The 21,274-nt window shown below is 44.0% G+C and overlaps 2 protein-coding genes across 2 annotated transcripts in view; one reads left to right on the top strand and one right to left on the bottom strand.

Moving 5' to 3' along the window:
- Window positions 1–19,091, bottom strand: part of ccdc3a (coiled-coil domain containing 3a) — a 69,541-nt gene extending 50,450 nt beyond the window's left edge. The window contains exons 1-2 of the mRNA XM_059987283.1: window positions 18,529–19,091; window positions 59–233 (exon numbers count right to left, since the gene is read on the bottom strand). Coding sequence (XP_059843266.1) covers window positions 59–233; window positions 18,529–18,893 — 540 coding nt within the window. The 5' untranslated portion in view covers window positions 18,894–19,091. The remainder of the gene's footprint in view (window positions 1–58; window positions 234–18,528) is intronic.
- Window positions 19,092–19,602: 511 nt separating this feature from the next.
- The window catches only part of optn (optineurin), a 61,854-nt gene continuing 60,182 nt past the window's right edge, over window positions 19,603–21,274 (top strand). Inside the window, exon 1 of the mRNA XM_059987279.1 lies at window positions 19,603–19,626. The gene's annotated coding sequence lies outside the window, so the exon portion shown is untranslated. The remainder of the gene's footprint in view (window positions 19,627–21,274) is intronic.

Here is a 21,274-nt window from a genome sequence, read left to right as displayed (position 1 = left end):
GACCAAACCGATGGGAACTGAATAACCCATAATGATGGCCAGCAGATGGCAACCTTACCCTGTGATCTTCTTGGACTTCCCAGTCAGCTGTGTACACTTGGAGCTGTTGACCTTGTGTACAATTAGAGAACTGAAATAAACTGGAAAACATCTTCCTGTTCTCCATGGTGTCTAGAAAAATAGCATCCTGAAAGTTAACTCCGTGTGGAATTATGTTATAATTGTCATCCATCCTGCAAAACAAAAAGAGTAAAACTCCTAAATTTAGATTCAGATTAATTTAACACATTCCAAAAATGTATGGTTAGTTGGTCATGTAGGTATAACTGGGCAGCTTGGGCTCGTTGGGCTCTGTTACTGTGTTGTATCTTTAAATTAAAAAATAATAAAAATTAGGAATCCATGATGTTGTTTGGAAGAAAAAGAGGGAAATTATCCCTCTGCGTCTTGGCCAACATTCACCCCTCCAGCAGATTATTTACCATTATCACATTGGTTTGCGCCAATGTGTTTCTTATGTTATAATGGTGGTTCTACTTCAAAAGAGCTCTCACAGTCTTAAAGGTCTATAGGACATTCTATCAGATACGTTACAAAAGTAGCTCTTTATTTATTGGGTTGTCTTTGACCTCCTAATCAGCAGCTGTCTTTCCCTGATACCTTGAGAATGTCTACCGTGAGGCATCTCAGTGTGACTTGTTTGTTCTTTTTTAACTAGCTGAGCGGAACAACATTGATCTTTTCACAGTCATATTCCATATCTATTTATTGAGCGATACAGTGCAAAATTGGCCTTTCCAGCCCTTCGAGCTGTGCCACCAGCTTCCCTCAGCGAGGCCGCCAGTCCGTGTTGCTGACCACAGAGATGTTATCAAAATTCTGACATTTATGAATTGGACTGTAGTTGAAACTAACTGTAGTTCATTTTGGTCTCTTTCAGTTCTACGTTTTATTTTAATGCTCTCTCCCATTCTTTCTCGTTAACGATTTGCAGGTTTGATTTTCCAATCTGTTAGCTTTTGTGTGAGGGAGGGCTTGAGGAGGTTTGGGGTTTGCGAGTTTTTGTTTCTTTTTCTTTTCATACGGCGGGGGCAGATTTGTGTCTTTCTTTCAACTACTTCTATGGTTTTATGGCTATCTGGAGAAGACAAATCTCAGAGTTGTATTCCACATACATACGTTAATAACAAAATGAACCTTTGACCTTTATATTCAGATTTATCATATTTACATTGCTTGTGAGAGCAGCCAACACAGCCAAGGAGCTAGGGGCAGCCTGCAAGTGTCCACACATTTCAGCACCAACATAGCATGCTTACGATGCTCAGCAGAATTAAATTCTAACAGTAAAGCACTAATAAGACGATGATGAAATAACAGTATGAATCAGTTTTTTAAGGAAATTATTTTCATGCAAGATTTTCCTAATACAATATTATATTACAGGTTCTGATCACTTCATTATAGGAAGAATATGGAAGCGTTAGAGAGGGTGCAGAGGAGATTTACCAGGATGTTGCCTGGAAGAGAGAGCATGTCTTATGAGAAGAGAATGGGCAAATGAGGACTTTCCTCTTTGGAGCAAAAGAGAATGGGGGTAACTTGATAGAGGTGTACAAGATTCTACTAGATTTATTATTTGTCACACACGTTAAATTTACTTGCCCAATGTACACCAAGATAACAAAACACACAGTGAAATGCATTGTTTACGTTGAAGATGGGCTGGGGACAGCCCACAAGTGTCTTTAGGATTCTGGCGACAACATGGCATTCCCACAACTTACTAACCCTAACTCATGCCTCTTGGGAATGTGGGAGGGAACTGGAGCACCCAGAGGAAACCCATGCAGTCACTGAAAGGACATACAAACTCCTCGCAGTCAGCTGCAGGAATCAAATCCCAGTTTTACAACTAGCACTCTAAAGCATTATGCTAACCGCCGTGCTACCCATGCTACCATGGTGTACAAGAGGTTGGTGATGAAACATGTCAACTCCTCCCTGAGAAGCAACTTGGATCCACACCAATTTGTCTACACTCACAACAGGTCAATGGCAGATGCCATTTCATTGGCTCTTTGTTCAATCCTGGAAAACCTGGGCAACAAAGATGCATACATCAAGAATATTCTTCATTCATTGCTGCTTAGCATTCAATACTATCATCTCCTCAAATCTAATCCATAAACATCAAGTCCTAGGCCTTAGTACCTCCTTGTACAACTGGATCCTCAATTTCCTCCCTTGCAGGCCCAGTCAGTTCAGATTGGCAGCAACAGCAGGTCCTCCACGATCTCCATCAGCACGGATGCAACACCAGTCTGTGTACTTAGCCCCCTGCTCTACTTGCTTTACGCTTATGACTGTGAGGCTAAGCACAGCTCCAGTGCCATATTTAAGTTTGCTGACAACACCACTGTCATAGGGCAAAGTAAAGGTGGTGACAAATCAGCATTTAGGAGGGAGATTGAAAATCTGGCTGAGTGGTGCCTTAACAACAAGCTCTCACACAATATCAGCAAGGCCAAGGAGCTGACTATTGACTTGAGGAGGAAACTGGAAGTCCATGAGCCAGTCCTCATTGGGGGATCAGAGGTGGAGAGGGTCAGCAACTTTAATTTCTTCAGTCCTATAACTTCAAAGGATCTGTTCTGGGTCCAGCTCATTCAGTAAGTGCTGTTACAAAGTAAGTATGGCAGAGTCTCTACTTTCTTAGAAGTTTGTGACGATTCGGCATTTCATCTAAAATTTTGACCAACTTCTAAAGATATGTGGTGGAGAGAATACTGACAGGTTGCATCATAGCCTGGTATGAAAATACCAATGCCCTTGTATGGAAAAGCCTACAAAAAGTAGTGAATATGGCCCAGTGCATCACAGGTAAAGCCAACACCACCATTGAGCCCATCTACAGGAAAGCAATATCCATCATTAAAGACCCCCACCATCCAGGCCATGCTCTCTTCTAGCTACGGCCACCAGGAAGGTGGTACAGGAGCCTCAGGACCGGCACCACCAGATTCAGGAACAGTTACTACCCTTCAACCATCAGGCTCTTGCACCAGAGGGGATAACTTCAACTCAGCTTCACTCACCCCATCACTGAACACTTCTCATAACCTATAGACTTTTATATACAGGTGTTCCCCCCCCCCCACTTTACAAAGGTAGAGCGTTCCTATGAAACCTTTCTTAAGCTGAAATGGCATAAAGCGAAGAACCATTAACTTATATGGGAAAAATTTTCGTAAAAGTGAAAATCCTCTTTGTAATGCAAAAGCCGGTTACTAATGTAGGTCTTTTGTAAAAGCGAAGTGGTGTAAAGCGAACATTCGTAAAGCAGGGGACACCCGTATATAAACATACACGGTCCTTAAACTGCAAGAGTGGGAGACCAGCAGCTTGTTGTCCAATGTTACAATGTCTGCGTTGCTTTTCCAAGTCCCCTGATTCGAGCACTGACAGACTCTCATTCACCATCAAAAAGAGAGCGAGAGGATCACGTGAGGGGACCTTTTCCAACAGCAGTGCATATTTCCTGCTGTCTTAATGTTTCTGTCTCTCACAACGCTTCAATCAGTGATATCAGTGAGGAAATGGGTTGTCTATGGGGCTGCATTATGTTATATTGTCAGTAGGTTCAGGTCAGACTAGATCCTCAGTGAGGTGCTAAAGCACGGTGCAGAGGTACAAATGAGTAACTTCATCTCATTTTGACCCAGCTGTTGACGTCCCGAATCTGCAAGTCCACCGGCGGAGTCGAAGGCTGGAGGACCAGAGGTGGCCTGTCCTGGGTTTGGAGAACTGTGTGTGTGTGAGTATGAGATGGATGGGAGTGAGGAAGGGGGCTTATTTTGCTGCTGCTGTTGCTTCTTGATCATTGTGGGCATGCTAGATTGGCAACGCTTGCGGGCTGCCCCCAGCACATCCTTAGGTTGTGTTGGTCATTAATGCAAATGACACATTTCACTGTACGTTTTGATGTATACATAGAAACATAGAAAACCTACAGCACAATACAAGCCCTTTGGCCCACAATACTGTACTTACTTTAGAAATTACCTAGGGTTACCCATAGCCCTCTATTTTTCTAAGCTCCATGTACCTATCCAGGAGTCTCTTAAAAGACCCTATCGTATCCACCTCCACCACTGCCGCTGGCAGCCCATTCCACGCACTCACCACTCTGCGTAAAATTTTTTTACCTCTGACATCTCTTCCGTACCTACTTCCAAGCACCTTAAAACAATGCCCTCTCGTGTTAGCCATTTGAGCCCAGGAAAAAGCCTCTGACTATCCACACGATCAATGCCTCTCATCATCTCATACACCTCTATCAAGTCACCTCTCATCCTCCGTCGCTCCAAGAAGAAAAGGTTGAGTTCACTCAACCTATTCTCATAAGACATGCTCCCCAATCAAACTGCTGAAGAAAAAACTGTCTCCTTTTAAACTCTTATCGCTGGTCCAACTCACGTCCACACACTTGCACAGTCGTGCCTCAATCAAATGTGCTAAATAAATGAATCTGATAATCTTTGAAAGTGAGCCCACACTGTATGGAATCGGTTCAGTATTGGGGTGAGTGAAGTTATCCCCTCTGCTTCAAGAACCCAATAGCTCTTGTACTTCCTTTCTGATGTGTTTTCTCACACATGGTGCGAACAGAATCATCTGCAGCTTAATGTGAAAAAGACTAAGGAGCTGGTGGTGTACCTGAGGAGGGCTAAGGCACCGGTCACCCCTGTTTCCATCCAAGGGGTCAGTGTGGACAAGGTGATGGATTACAATTACCTGGGGATATGAATTGACAATAAACTGGACTGGTCAAAGAATATTGAGGCTGTCTACAAGAAGGGTCAGAGCTGTCTCTATTTCCTGAGGAGACTGAGGTCCTTTAACATCTGCCGGACGATGCTGAGGATGTTCTACGAGGCTGTGGTGGTCAGGCTATCATGTTTGCTGTTGTGTGCTGGGGCAGCAGGCTGAGGGTAGCAGACACCAACAGAATCAACAAACTCATTCGTAAGGCCAGTGATGTTGTGGGGGTGGAACTGGACTCTCTGATGGTGGTGTCTGAAAAGAGGATGCTGTCCAAGTTGCACGCCATCTTGGACAATGACTCCCATCCACTCCATAATGTACTGGTTATGCACAGGAGTACATTCAGCCAGAGACTCATTCCATCGAGATGCAACACTGAGCGTCATAGGAAGTCATTCCTGCCTGTGGCCATCAAACTTGACAACTCCTCCCTCAGAGAGTCAGACACCCTGTGCCAATAGGCTGGTCCTGGACTTATTTCCACTTAGCATAATTTACTTATTATCATTTAATTATTTCTGGTTTTATTTTGCTATATTTCTACACTATTCTTGGTTGGTGCAACTGTAACGAAACCCAATTTCCCTCGGGATCAATAAAGTATGTCTGTCTGATGGCAGCAAAGAGAAGAGAGCACAGCCTGGATGGTTGGGGTCCTTGATGATGGATGCTGCTTTGCTGCAAAACTGTTCCTTGTAGATGCTCTCAATGGTGGGAAGGACTTTACTGGATAAGTTTTTCTTTGACCACAAAAAAGGCACGGTCATCCTCTTTCAACCAGCTCCGATGATAAAGACAAGTGACAACAGTTAACCTACAAAGTAGCCAGATTTAGGTGGCATGACACCTGCAATAGAAAAACTGAGAAGCTTCTAGAAATACAGAATCAGCTAGGCTACAATTATTGGAAAATTCACTGAACAATTACACTTACTGAGGTGATTATATAGGATGGTATTGTAGTGGTTAGTACAATTGCTTTACTGCACCAATGATCAATCGGGGTTCGATTCCCACCAACCGTCTGTATGGAGTCTCCACGTTCTCCCTGTGATTGTGTGGGATTTCTCTGGGTGCTCCAGCCTCTTCCCACATTCTAAAGTTGCAAGGTTAGGTTTAGCAAGTTGTGGGCATGCGATGGTGGTGTCGAAGTGTACAACACTTGCAGACCGCTCCCGGCACAACTCTCACTGATTTGATTTGATGCAAATTATGCATTTCACTGTATGTTTTGATTTTTCAATGTACATGTGACAAGTAAAACTTATTTTTATATTTATATAAATAGAAGCGAGCCTACGAATGTCAAAGTACAAGAAAATTGGAAGTAAAGTAACAATTCTACACTTTCATCCAACTCATAAATAACTCAGAGCAAGTACTTTAGAATATTGAAGAGGCATCGGTAATGGCATCTCTGCTAAGTCCTAATCCATTGGCAGAAGTGAAACAAGGTCAACTTGCCCAGCTACATGCATTGATTATGCTCAACCAAATCTATTGGGTGGTGTTAAATTCTGAGGTTTTTATTCCCAAGTTCTTTCAGAAGTCAGGAAAAAGGTGCAACAGTTGTGGCTTCACGATCATTTCATTAAGCATAAACAAAACAAAGAAAGTTGGAAACAGACAGGAATAGTGGTCTAGTAATTGGAGAGAGGAAGAGGCAGAAGAATATGAAGATGATAGCACCCAACCTGGGACAGTTCTTTTAATACACCATAAATAAGAAACATTCCATTCAAATTTGCAGACAACAAGATCACTACTATTCAAATAATACAGCATCAGAGAATCTTCCAGAGCTTTCCAGAATCATAAAAAGGTAACTAGCAGGCACACTGAACAAATGAATATACATACTGTGCTCACCAGGAAGCATACTGAACAGTTACATGCACAAATAATTACATCAAATGCAAGCAATTATTTGTTAAAAGAAAATAGCAATTAAACAGTCTAATCTAAGAATTAAATAATCTGAATCATTAGTGGGTCATATCACCCTCAAGCCCAACTCCAGTCTCCTGAATCCAACGTCCTATCCTGTGCTCCATCACTGGAAGAGATTTACAGAAATTCAGAGAAAATGACTTTTTGAACAAATATACCACCTCAGTGATTCATGGGAATTTTAGGCCTAAGCCTTTGGCTTCAGGTTTATTTGACACATGTACGTTAAAACAGAGAGAGATGAATCATTTGCGTCAATGATCAACATCTGAGAATATGCTGGGGAGGAGCCCACATGTGCCACCACGTTTCTGGCGCCAATGCAGTATGCCCACAACTCCCCAACCCTAACCTGTCAATCTCTGGAATATGGGATGAAACCGGAGGATATCCACGTGGTCACATGGAGAACCTGCACACTCCTTATAGATGGCGATAGGATTTCAGCCCTAGTCTTACAGCTGGCTCAAACCACAATGCTATCATGTCACTCATTCTTGAAGGGGGGATCTGGGAAGGCACGAAGTACCTAATCTCCAAGAGGGACATAAAGAGCAGAGTGACTGCATAACGTGCCAAACAGCACAGCAAGTCAAGCTCCACCTATCTCTCTTCTGGCAAAGTCCATAGGTCCCACGTTGGCCTCATCACCTTCCCCAATAAGTTCTTGATCTGTCTCTTGTGTCTCATCTATGTTGTATCTGACGACTGTGGACAAGAGCCAAAAATGCCCCATTGGCCACAGATTCCCTCTCGAACTGGTGCTGCCTGACGTACTCTATTTTAGATATTTTACATTTTAAATTTAATTGTTTGGATTACAACATAGGGGACACAAGTTGAAAACCGTCGTGCAAGCTGGGGAAAGGCATGAGAAAGGGGGGTGAGAAGAAAATCATCTCAACTTTAATGGGATGGTGGAGAAAATGCAATGGGCTCAGAGGCCTAAACCCTGCTCCTGCTGGTCATGTGGTCTTATGGAATATACAGTTCAGTAAATCTGATCATTTGCAAATCCACGTCAGAAAATGTCTTAGACTATCGCAAAATACAGCCGGTTCACTGCTGTTCATCAGAAAGGCAGCCCGTTCCTGCCTACATGTGGCTCCACTCAAACATGCATGGCTTTCTCTGAATGCTCTGGACCCCCAGGAATGACAGAATGCAGTGCTGGGCTGAGAATTGACGGATGGAGCTCAATCCATCAAGGACCCAGACCAACGAGGCCATGTTCTCTTCACGCTACTACCGTCAGGCGCGAGGTACAGAAGCCTTCAGCCCCACACCACCATTCACATACAGTTATTACCCTACAGCCATCGGGCTCCTGAACCAGTGTCGATAACTTCAGTCGCCACTGCTCTGAACTGATTTTTACAAACTACAGGGTCACTTTCAAGGACTTTTTAGAATTCATGTTCACAGTTTCATTTGTTTTCTTGTTTTTTTCTTGCACATCTTTTTTGCACATTGGTCTCTCATCAGTCTTTTCAGAACTTAGAAGAGTACATCAAAGTACAGACCCTTCAGCCCACGATGTTGAGCCGAGCTTTTAACTTACTCTAAGATCAATCAAATCCTTCCCTCCTACATAGCCTCCTATTGTTCTGTCATCCATGTTCTTAATTAAGAACTTCTTAAATATCCCAAATGCGTCTGCCTCTACCACCACCCCTGGCAGAGTGTTCCATACACCCACTCTCTCTGTGAAAAAAAAAACTACCTCTGATAACCACTCCCTCCCCATACTCTCCACTCATCACCTTAAAATTATGCCCCCATATATCAGCCATTACCACTCTGGGAAGTCGTCACTGGGGTGTCCACTCTGCCTATGCCTCTTGTCATCTTACACTCCATGGTGGCATGGCAGCATAGTAGTTACTGTAACTCTTTACAGCATGAGCTGAAGGCTCCAGGATCAAAAGAGGCTGGTAGATACAGCCAGCTCCATCTCGGACACAGTCCTCCCACCACTGAGGACGTCTTCAAAAAGCCTTCCTTCAAGAAGATGGCATGCATCACTGAGGATCCTCACCCACTGGGACATGTCCTTTTCTCATTATTATCAGCAGGGAGGAGGCACAGGAGCCTGAAGACACACAGTCTTCCCTTTTTCCTCCACTGCCCTCACGACTTGCCCCTCACCTTCCCCTTCCTTCTCGTGGTTCCCCATCTCCCTCCTTTTCTCCCTTGGACCACTGTCCTCTCCTTCTTCAGCCCTTTATCATTTCTATCAATCACCTCCCAGCATCTCACTTCATGTCCCGTCCTTCACCTGCCCGCCCACCTGATCTCACCTACCACCTGTCAGCTTGTACTCCTTCCCCTCCCTTCAATTTCTTTTTCTGGCTTCATCCCCCTCTCTTTCCAGTCTGATAAAGGGTCTCGGCCCAAATACGTCAATTGTTTATTCCTCTCCATAGATGCTGCCTGGCCTGCTGGGTTCCTTCAGCATTTTGTGTGTGTTACTTTGGATTTCCAGCATCTGCAGAATCTCCGGTGTTTGTATTTATCTATGTAGCAACTAAAAGAAAGGAAGTGTCTACTCACTGAACAGAATAAGAATTCATTCCAGGAAAAGTGCTTTGTGGATGAAATTAGAGATATAATCCTTGGAAAACCTCAGTTGTAAAGTTGAAAGAGAGCCAGAAAACTGTGTTGTTTTTTATCTGAAAGGGAAGGAACTATTTAAAATTATTTCCTGAAGTTATTGTTACGACCACTGCTGTCTTGATATAGATTAATGGCCTAGATTTCAATATTGATGCCTACATGACAAAGATTTCAAATGGCCTAAATCTTTGCAATTGTGCAAATAAGTGGAATAGCAACTGACCAGGAAGACTTAGACCAAAGAAAAATATAAAAGTGATACACTTTCTTATGAGGAATTAAGAGAGACAAAATAAATTAATTACACTATTTCAGAGCGAGTGATCTGGGAGCATACGGTTGAGTCTTTGGGGGACCAGTTAAGAATGCTTTCAAAGTAGTATTTGAGGTCACTGGATTTAGGGATAAAGTATGCCAGGACCCCGGGTGCTGCAAATATGCTGCTGATAATTTGGTAGAGATTTCTTCAAACAAGCTTCAGTGAAGTCCATGAGAATGATTTGAAAGGCGTCGGGGTATGCTGTTTCTTGTTTGCTGGTAGCCGCACTAAACATCAATGTGCTGCTCCACTGTGAAATCTCTTCAAGGTATCCCCACCCTAAAGAAGTTTAAGCCTTTTCTCCAATGAGAGTTCAGTGAGACCCTCTCTCATTACTCCCCCTCTGTGATCTCTGCTGATTTGGCAAGATGACACTGGTGAAACACTGCAATTCATTGTAAGCAGCTTCCTAAGCTGATAAATATACTTCTCCCGACCTACTCTCACTGCAATCTGCAGCCTGTAATTTCCCTTTCAGTATGTAGCTTTGAACCACCTTGGTGAACAAGCAATTTCATGATCTTTTGAAGGACTCTGTGAACTTAACTCTCAAGCATGCAGGTATAGCCCTTTAAGCAGGCAAGATACATCAAGTCTGGACCAAACTTGAAACACTGAGTGATGCTCAACAGCTGTGTCAGGGCTTGAATGTTATCACCACCACCTACAAAGTGAAAGCAAGTGACATAGGAAACAACAAATTTCACTCCCAGATAAACTCAATGCCTTTTATGCTTTCTTTGACCATCAGAACATGAACTTCGACGGCCCCTGATGACCCTGTGATCTCTGAGGCTGACATGACAGCATCCTTCACGAGGGTGATCCACAGGAAGGATCTGGCCCAGACGGGGTACCTAGTTTTTGTACTAAAGACCTGTGCTGATCACTGGCAGAAGAGTTCCCCGTTATGTTTAAACTCTCACTTCAGCAGACTGAAGTACCCACCTGCGTCAAAAGGCTTCAATTATACCTGTGCCTAAGAAGAACATGGTAACCTGCCTCAATGACTGTCATCTGGTAGCACTTACATCCACTGTGAAGGAGTGTCTTTGAGAGGCCAATGATAAAACACGTTCCACAATATCTCAAATAACAATTCCTGCCTGAGAAGCAACTTGGATCCACTTCAATTTGCCTACCATTACAACAGGTCAACTGATGTCATTTCTTTGTCTCTTCACTCAACCATGGAACATCTGTACAAAGTAAGAGCATACATCAGAAAGCTCTTCATTGACTACAGCTTGGCAATCAGTACCATCTTCCCCTCAAAACTAATCAATAAGCTTCAACAACCCAAGCCACAATACCTCTTTATGCAACTGGATCCTCGATTTTCTTCCTTGCCTGCCCCAGTCAGTTCAGATTGGCAACATCTCCTCCAAAATCACCATCAGCATAGATTCACCACAAGGTTCTGTACTTAGCCCCCGCTCTACTTGCTTTATACTTATGACTGTGAGGATAAGCACAGCTCCAATGCCATACTTAAGATTGCTCATGACACTACTGTTGTTGGCCAAAGCTAAGAAGGTGATGAATCAGCATATAGGAGGGAGATTGAAAATCTGGCTGAGTGGTGCCACAACAACAACTTCTTACTCAATATCAGCAAGGTGAAGGTGCTGTTTATTGACTTTAGGAGGAAGAAACCAGAGTCCGTAAACCAATCTTCATTGGAGGATCAGAGGTGGAGAGGGTTGGCATCCTTAGTGTCATCATATCAGAAGATCTGTCTTGGCCCAGCATCTAAACGCCATTACAAAGAAAGTACAGCAGCACCTCTACTTCCTGAGAAGTTTATGAAGATTTGGCATGTCATCTAAAACTTTGAAAAAATTCCATAGATGTGTGGTGGGAAGTATATGGAAGTATAAGCATTATGGCTTGGTATGGAAAGGCCTTCAAAACAAAAAGCAGATACAGCCCAGTCCATCTCTGGTAAAGCCCTCCCCATCGTTGAACACACCTACACAGAGCAGGAAAGCAGCATTCATCATCAAGGATCCCCACCATTCAGGTCATGCTCTCTTCTCACTGGTTGATCAGGAAGAAGGTACAGGAGCCTTAGGACCCATCCCACCAGGATCAGGAACAGTCAGGGTTCAGGAACCTCAACCGTCTGGCTCGTGAACCAGAGGGGATAACTGCTCTCAGCTTCACTTGCCCATCAACTTATCCCACAACCTATGGACTCACTTTCAAGAACTCTACAACTAATTTTCTTGATATTAATTGCTTATTCAGTTATTATATTATATTACTTTTTAAAATCATTTTCCATTTGCAGTTTGTTGTCTTTTGCTTATTGGTTGTTGTCCGTCCTATTGGCGGCTATTCATTGATTCTGTTGTGCTTCTTGTATTTACTCCGAATGCCCACAAGTAAATAAATCTCAGGGTGGTACAGCATATGGTAACATATATGTGGCATGTTAAAAAACTTATTTTAAACTTTGAACTCCAACACTTCAGCCATGTGCTTACCCAGACTCATTACCACAGCCACGTGTCCATTCTGAAAAGCAACCATGACCTGCCAATTGAACTCCTTTCCCTCCCTCCCATCTTCTAGTCTGGCTTATTTCCCCTTCCTTTCCGGTTCTGATGAAGCATCTCAGCCTGAAGCACTGACGGTTTATTCTCCTTTATTGATGCTGCCTGTGTCCCTGAGTTCCTCCAGCATTTTGTGTGTGTTGCTCTGGATTTCCAACATCTGCAGGATCTCTTGTGTTTATGCTTTCCATTCTTTAGCCTCAGTATTCTGTTCCATTATGGGCCCCATTCTGTCAGAGAGTTTAATGTCCTTGGACAGAGTAAATAACGATCATTTCCTCAAATTGTTATGTGACAGACAGGAGTATATCTGGTTGTCCTCCTGAGAGCAGAGAGGGTTAAGGGAAGGTCATATGGTAAGGCAGTTTTTGAGTTACCACTCTTCCCCAGAACTGTTCGCAACCAGGATTATTTTGGTTGGCTTTCTCCAGAGCCTTGGAGACTGATGGGGTGACTCAAAATTAAATTCTGAGAGACGTACAAAGAGTAGATGATCAAAGCCTGTTCGTCAGTGTGGAAATGCCAAATATAAGAGGGTGGGGGTTTAAGGTGAGGGAGGGGGATTTTTAAAGCCTGATGAAGGGTCTTGACTGCTTATTCCTGCCAATGATGATGCCTGACCTGCTGAGTTCCTCCAGTGTTTTGTGTGTATTACTCTGCAGAATCTTGTGTTTATGAAAGTTTAAATTTATATAGATATATAGATATTTTATTGATCCCAAAGCAAATTATAGTGTCACGATAGCATTACAAATGCGCAGATATATAAATATTAGAAGAGAAGTAGAAAGAATAAAAAAATAAGTTACATCAAACAGCCTAATGGGCGGGGGGGGGGGGGGGGGATGTCATCACTTCCCCAGCTATAGGATGGTTCATTATACAGCCTAATGACCGAGGGTAAAAACTATCTCATAGCACTCTTTGGAGCAGCACAGTTGTCTTAGTCTATTGCTAAAAATGTTCCTCTGTTCAGCCAAGGTGGCATGCAGAGGGTGAGAAACATTGTCCAGAATTGCCAGGAATTCCCATAGGGTCCTTAGTTCTATGACATCACCCATGTTGACGTCGTTGCCCCAGCACACCATTGCTTTGAAGATTATACTGGCAACAACAGACTGGTAGAACGTGTGAAGGAGAGACTTGCATTCTCTATAGGACCTCAGTCTACTCAGGAAGTAGAGGCATCTCTGGCCCTTCTTGTACACAGCCTCTGTGTTGGTTTTCCGCTCAAGTCTGTCATCCAGGTGCACCCCCGTGCAGGGGCTGTGCAAGGCATTGCTTCTTTTTCGCAGAATTGCTGGTGTCTGGAATGGGCTGCCAGAGGAGGTGGTGGAAGCAGATATGATAGTAAGTGGGGAATGAACCAGCACAGTGCGTGGGAGCCGATCATAGAGTGGTGACAGGAGAGCAAGCAGGGGTGGGAAGAGCTGAGACCACCGACTCCAATTACTCAGTGAATGAGTCTGCCCCGTGCTGCTCATCTCTACCCAGCTCCTCAAATGTTGTGCCGTGAGTTAGGGAGGGTAGAGAACATACGTACACAAAAATCAGAATTGCGAAGGTCCTCATGCAAGATTCTCCAAATTTAACTTGCAGACTGAATAAGTAGTAAGGAAGGCAACTGCAATGTTATCACTCATTTTGAGAGGACTCAAACATAAAAGCTAGGATGTAATGCTGGGGCTATACAAGACCTTGGGACAGACCTCATGGAGAATTGTAAGCATCTTTGGGGCCCCTTATCTAAAAGATCTGATGGCATTGGAGAGAGTCTAGAGGAGGCCCACAGGAATGATCCCGGCATGGAAGGGTTAACATTTGAGGAGCGTTTGTTGGCTCTGAGCCTGCACTCACTGGAATTTAGAAGAACAAGGAGACAATTGATTGAAACCTATTGAAAATTGAAAGGTTTAGACAGAGTGGATGCGGAGATGATGGCTCCAATAGTGGGGCAGTCTAGCACCAGAGGACATGACATTAGGATAGAAGGGCATCCCTTGAAAACAGAGACAAGGAGCTATTTCTTTAGGTGAATTTGTGGAATTCATTGGCACTGACAGCTGTTTAGGCCAAGTCATGGGGTATATTTAAAGTGGCAGTTGATAGGTTCTTAATAAGGGCATCAAAGGTCACAGGGAGAAGGTGGGAGAATGGGGTTGAGGGAAAATAGATCAGCCATGATGGAATGGTGAAACAGACTCAGTGAACCAAATGGCCTGATCCTGCTCCTGTCTTATGGCCCTATTTGCCCAGTTCCCACCCAGAGAAAGTGTGTGCAGCCCCGCAGTAACCAGTAAATCCACCCTTATCTAACCTGCCGGTGTGCAAACACTCATTGGTACGTACCGGGAGTCTGATGTTCAGTGTTTGTAACTGAGGGAGGAACCTTAACGAGTTTTGATAAAGCACCAGTAAGGAGAAACTGCTTCCAACGGCAGCATAATGTGACTGATTTAAACTGTGTGGCAAAAGTGACCCAAAATACTCCACCCCAACGTGCGATGGAAGGAGGTTCAACAGAAAACTCCCAAGTGAGTTGGATAAATGGATGATAAGAGGAAGCTTCTGTGGAAAGTGCAAGCATGGATTACTTCGACAGAGAACTCAGGCAGGGACAGGTCAGGACAAGTAGCCATACTCTGCTTGGGAATAGTCACGGATTCTCTGAATAGACTCCCCAACAATGAGACAGAGATATGGCCTGGCCTGGGACTGGAGACCTGTCTGTGTGTGTCAGTGCCTGAAGGGATTGGAGAGTGTGAAAGTGACTTGTTTTGCAGTTGTTTGTTTTCTTTTGTGTTACAGTATTCTGCTGTTGTCACTGCTTGTGTTGTTCCACTGAACATGGTGGGTATTCTACATTGGCACTGGAATGTGTGGTAGCACTCGTAGGCTGCCACCAGCACATTCTCAACTTGTGTCACCTGTTGAAACAAACGATGCATTTGACTGCATGTTGCAATGTATACAAATTGAATCCGAATAGAAAGGACATGGAAGAGATTTACAAAGAGATCTGCAGCCCTGTGGAAACATTGGATAGGTGGCTAGTTTCTTTGGAAGAAAAGAGCCTCAATTCGTGCTTCACTGGTCAGCCCAGGAAAATGGACAGTTGCTGTTTCAGGCTGAGACCTTTCATCAGGACTGGAAAGGAAGGGGGAAGAATCCAGAATAAAAGGGAAGGGGAGGTAGAGGTGGACGAACTGCTGGGTGACGAGTGAGTATGAGTATGAGAGGAGGAGGGCAAAAGGGTGAAGATGGGGGAAGAAAGGGAATGATGTGAGAAGCTGAGAGCTGATGGATGGAAGAAGTAAAGGGCTGAAGAAAGAGGAATGAGATAGGAGAGGACAGCAGACTATAGAATAAAGGGAGGGAGGTGTAGAACCAGGAAGAAAATGAAAGGGGGGGGCAGCTCGTGAGGGCAGGGGAGGAAAAAGGGAAGATAAAGGGGCCAGAGAGATAAGGAAAAGCTAAGTGGGGGAAAGGGGAATGGAGGGGAGTGGTGATGAGAAGTTAGAGACATAATTCAGATGTTTACAATGATTACGTTTATGGCAGACTAAGTGCGGAAGGACATATTTCCTCATACCAGCACAGTCAAAATCGAGGAAGCAGACATCTAAAATGATAAGTTGAAGGATTGGATGGGGGAGGGAGTGAGACGAAATGTTCCCCATCCACTTAACTCACCCAACCCAGAGGTGGTGGGGCTCTGAAACTCATTGCCTGAAAGGGTAGTGGAGACAGACCTGGAACCCTTCATCACACTTCGGGTGTGCTTGGAAAGTCATGACCTGCAGGGTTATAGAATTGGAAGGGTTAGGCAGTGAGGACTTTATGACCCAAGGAACAAAGAGAACCTGCTATTCAAAATCAGAAACACAATGGGCTGAATGGCCTCTTCCATAAATGTGCTGGCAGATTGGAATAGTTTAGAGTGACATAATGGCTGGCAGACACTTTGGACCGAAGTGCCTGTTCCTTACCGTACTTTTCTACATTCCCCTGTATTCCTGTGAATGGAGATCCACCAAAACACAGAGTTAACTCCATTTACAAAGCAGAATTTTCTGTGAAGAAATTGTGCTTTGATGTTTAAAAAAAGAAGCTTTGTTGAGAAACCTGATTTGATAATGATAATAACTTCTAGCAAAGGCAACAGAGAGTCAACTAAACATGCATCTCTGGTCAGAACTAGAAGTGGGGAGATTTAAACCGAGATTAGAAAAATAAGCAGGCTAAACTGTCATTTCATATCTGGCTGTTCAGCCTGCACTGAGATTTTTCAGATGGCTTATGTAGGAGTAGATTGTTGACAAGCATTAAGGTTTAAACAGGCATAGTTGTTTTCAGAGCTATAGTATTAAACAGTGCACAAAAGGCCATTCAGCCCAACTCTTCCATACTGACCAAGATAGTCCCATTTGCCTGCATTTGGCCCATTTATCATTGAGGGGTCAGCAGTGGAAGGAGTGGGCAGCTTCTAGTTCCTGGGTGTCAACATCTCTGAAGATCTATCCTGGGCCCAATATACTGATGCAATATTGAAGAAGGCATGCCAGCAGCTATTAGGAGTTCGAGGAGATTTGGAATGCCGCCAAAGACGGGCAAGTTTCTACAGATGAACTGTGTAGAGCATTCTGACAGGCTGCAACACCTCTAGAACGGAGACTCCAAGCACAGGATTAGAAGAAGCTGCAGAGGGTCCTAGTCAGCCAGCTCCACTAACCTCCCCAGCATCCAGGACATCTTCGAAAGATGGTGCCTCAGGAAGGCAGCCTCCATCATTAAGGACCATCACCATTCGAGATGTGCCCTCTTCTCATTACTACCATCAGGAGGGAGCCTGAAGACACACTCAATATTTTAGAACCAAAGGACCACAGACCCACTTTTTGCTGTATTTTGTATTTCTTATTTTAACTTTTAATGTCATCTATGCAATTTAAACATTGCAATTTTGTGCCTCATTTGCCGCAAAACAAATTTCACAATATGAGTCAGTGATAATAACTTTGAGTCTGATTTGGATATCCTTTAACCACGTACCTCTCCAAGTGTCTTTTGAGCGTTTTAGTTGTTTCTGCCTCTGCCATTTTTCCTGGCAGCTCATTCCATGTATACACTCCCTGTGTGTGAAAAAACCTCCCCTCAGGTCCCGTTAAATCTCTCCCAGCCGTCAGGAGGGAAAATAGAATCGCAGTATCAGTCATGTCACAGGGAATTGGGAGTTGATCTTTTTCTCTAGGAGAGGTTAGACAGACTTATATTGTTTTCTCTAGAGCACTGTAAGGATGAGTGGTGACTTGATACAACATTACCATTATACATACGGTAGATGGATATAGTCTGTTGCCAGTGAGGAAATGTCAGATCTTAAAAAGCACAGCGTTAAGGCTTGCGTTCCATTCTTGTTTTTCACGATGTACTGATGAGATGAAATTATCTGCATTGGCATGCAGAACGAAGTTTTCACAGTTTATCAGTACCTGAGACAATAATAAACTAACTTAGAGTGAAAGGGTGAAAATTTAAAGGAGATTTGCTATACAAGAGATTCTGGGGATGCTGAAAATCCCGCACAATGCCGGAGGAACTCAGCAGGTCAGGCAGTGTGAGTGGACGTTTGGAGCGGAGACCCTTCATTAGGACCGGATAGAAAGGGGAGAGTTTGGCGAGTTTTTTTTTTAAAGTACACAGAGTCAGGAGAGCCTGGAGTGGGCTGCTAGTGGCAGAATCAGTTATAATAGCGAGAGGCATTAGACAGGCACATGAACGGGCAGGGAATGGAGGGATGTGGAGCTCGAGCAGGCAGGTGGGATTACTAGCTTGTCATAATGGCTGGCACAGACACCGTGGGTCGAAGCGCCTGCTTCTAATCAGACCAGAAGACATAGGAGCCCGTCGTGTCTGCTCCGCCATTCAACGTTCAAAGTAAATTCATTATAAAAATGCATATATGTCACCAAGATTCGTTTTCTTGCGGCTGTTCACAGTATATACAAAGAAGCACATCAGGGTGATCTATTATCCCCACGCTAGCCTTTGACGCTTAATATTAAGACACTGTGCTACGATCTTCTAAATTCCTGTGGAAAAACGTCTAACAAGTTCATCCGTTCCCTTACATCTCGATACCCTTGACCTGATTGTCCTCTGGAAGTCAGTTTATCAACTATGAAACAACACAATGCCAAAGGTCCCGTTTTAGATTTTTAACATCAGAGAGCTTTCTACAACATATTCTTTCTTTACCTGAGGAAGAAAAAGTAACTGTTGTTCTCCAGAACGGTGTGAGACTGGCAGGAGAAGTAACCCAAACCCGTGAGGTTGAGCCGAGATCCGACGGGCACCTCCAGCATGCTGCCCCACGCCTGGTCACACAGCGTCTCTATCTCAGCCGAGTAGAACAGTGTGGCTTCGTACTGCCACGGCAGATAGTTGAACACGCTGTACATGTCCTGGTGAATCGCCAGAACCCGGGCATAGACTATAATCTCAGCCAGCTCTGCTCTGCAGCCCTCGCTGAGGGGTCTCCAGTCGGTGGGGAACTGACACGTTAACGCTGGGGTTATTTTAAAACCTATAATAATTAGACCCAACACCGGTAAAATAATCATGGTTTCACAGAATTGTTCTGATCTTGGCCAGTCAGTTCCTTTACAACTTGTTTGATACCTAGTTTCCTGCAAAATTAAAAATAATGTGAAAAGTTACTGCTTGCAGGAAGCCGCGGAGATGTCAATTTGCCCGGCTCAGCAGCTGAATACACAAATATATTGTTTTTAAAAAAAACTTGAATGAAGTTGATATTTGAGGCTTGAGGAGAGAGGGAGTCTTTTGTACCCCGGCCCGCGACCAATCAGCTTACCCTGAGGAGGGTGAGGACCAATCACGTTTTCCCACCGAGACAACCAATCAGCGGTTCCTGGGTGTTGTTAACCCTTTCCCTTGCAAACCTCCCTCGGGAATTAATTGTGCCGTCGATTTTAGAGTCGATACTGTACCACGTTGAAACTACAGACCACTTCGCTTTAAAAAAAAGGTTAAAGAAACCATAAAGCTTGTCTTAACCTTCGTGTCTGTGTGATGCTGTAAACACGTTTCTTTTGTACCTGTTGTCACCCTACTCGTGCGCATGACAATAAACTCGATCTAATATTGCACTGTTATGAGACCTTTGAATAATTCCTAAAGGGTTAAAGTGGACTCTTGACTTCACAACCTACTTCGTTATGACTTTGCCCAAATAATCTGCCTGCAATGGACTTTTGATGTAGATGTTACACTTTATTCTGCATTGTTGCTGTTCTACCTCAGTTCCCGGTTGCGGTGAAAGGATCTGTATGGATGGTAAGCAAAACAACGTTTTTTCACTGTACAGGTGACGATAATGAACTAGTTTGTCAGTTCAATGTCTACTTGCACCGCAATTTCTCCGTAAAACGTTACTTTGCATTCTGTTATTGTTTTCCCTTGTACTGCCTCGATGCCTGTTCAGATCAGATTCAGATTCACTTATTTATCACGCCTGCATCAAAGCATACAGTGAAATCAAGATCAAGATTGTTTAATGTCATTTCCAGTACGCAAGTGTAAAGGAGAATGAAGTAATTGTTACTCTGAATCGGATGCAGCACCAAAAACACAATAAAATAAACAATAATAAACACAATAAATATAAATACATCATCATCATTATGTGCCGTGTCATATAAAGTAGACAAATGTTTCTACAGAAGTGGTTTGTCATTGCCGCCTTCTGGGCAAGATGGAGACCCCAGCCATTATCAATTCTCTTTGGAGATTGTCTGCCTGGCATCAGGGGTTGCATAACCAGAACTTGTGATGTACACCATCTGCTCATATGACTGCTCACCACCAGCTCCTCCCATGGTTTCACGTGGGGGGTGGGCTAAGCAGGTGTTAAACTTTGCCCAAGTGTTCCCTGCAGGCTAGCAGAGGGAAGGAAATCCTTGCACCTCTTTTGGTAGAGACATATCTCCACCCCACCATTCCATAGATAGGTAACTTATATACATAGATTGATTGTATGTTCATAAAGGGGCACTAGGTACAGGGGTGGCTGTACATAGGTCACTCTGACAGGAAATGACAAAATGCTGGTGGTGGGGGTTGTGGGTTAGTGGGTGGAGGTGTTGACTATCAGCCTTACTGCTGAGGGGAAGTAATCGTTTTAGACCATAAGTCACAGGAGCAGAATTAGGCCATCCAGCCCATCAAGTTTTCTCTGCTATCCAATCATGGCTGATCCTTCTTTCTATCTCCTCCTCAACCCCAGTTCCCGGCCTTCTCCCCATAGCCCTTGATGCCATGTCCAATCAAAAACTTATTAATCTCTGCCTTCAATACACCCAATGACCTGGCCTCCGTGGCTGCATGTGGTAACAAATTCCACAAATTCACCACCCTTTGTCTAAAGAAATTTCTCCACATCTGTTTTGAAAGGGCACCCTCCTATCCTGAGGCCATGCCCTCTTGTCCTAGGATCTCCCACCATGGGAAACATCCTTACCGCATCTACTCTGTCTAGACCTTTTAACATTCGAGAGGTTTCAATGCGACCCCCCCCCCCCGACCCTTCTGAATTCCAGTGAGTACAGACCCATGTTTTTGAATCTGGTGGATGCTACGTAGCCGCCTCCCTGAAGGGATTGGACAAACAAGCCACAAGGAAGGTAGATAGGATCCTTCATTGATTGTGTTAACCTCAGGATGTGCTGAGGGCAAATGGTGGCAAGTGTCATCACACATTCCAGTGCCAACATAACGTGTCCTCAATGATCTCTGTTTGGATGGCAGGCAAAACAAAGATTTCACTGTATCTTGGTTCATGTGACAATAATAAAACAAGTTACCAATTTATTGAGTTCTGACAAAGGGTCTCGGCCCGAAACGTCAACAGTGCTTCTCCCTATGGATGCTGCCTGGCCTGCTGTGTTCCACCAGCATTTTGTGTGCGTTGCTTGAATTTCCAGCA

Source organism: Hypanus sabinus, chromosome 13 (genome assembly GCF_030144855.1).
Source record: "Hypanus sabinus isolate sHypSab1 chromosome 13, sHypSab1.hap1, whole genome shotgun sequence".
NCBI lineage: Eukaryota > Metazoa > Chordata > Chondrichthyes > Myliobatiformes > Dasyatidae > Hypanus > Hypanus sabinus.
The sequence above is the reverse complement of the archived record's forward strand: the minus strand, read 5'-3'. Positions and strand labels throughout refer to the sequence as shown.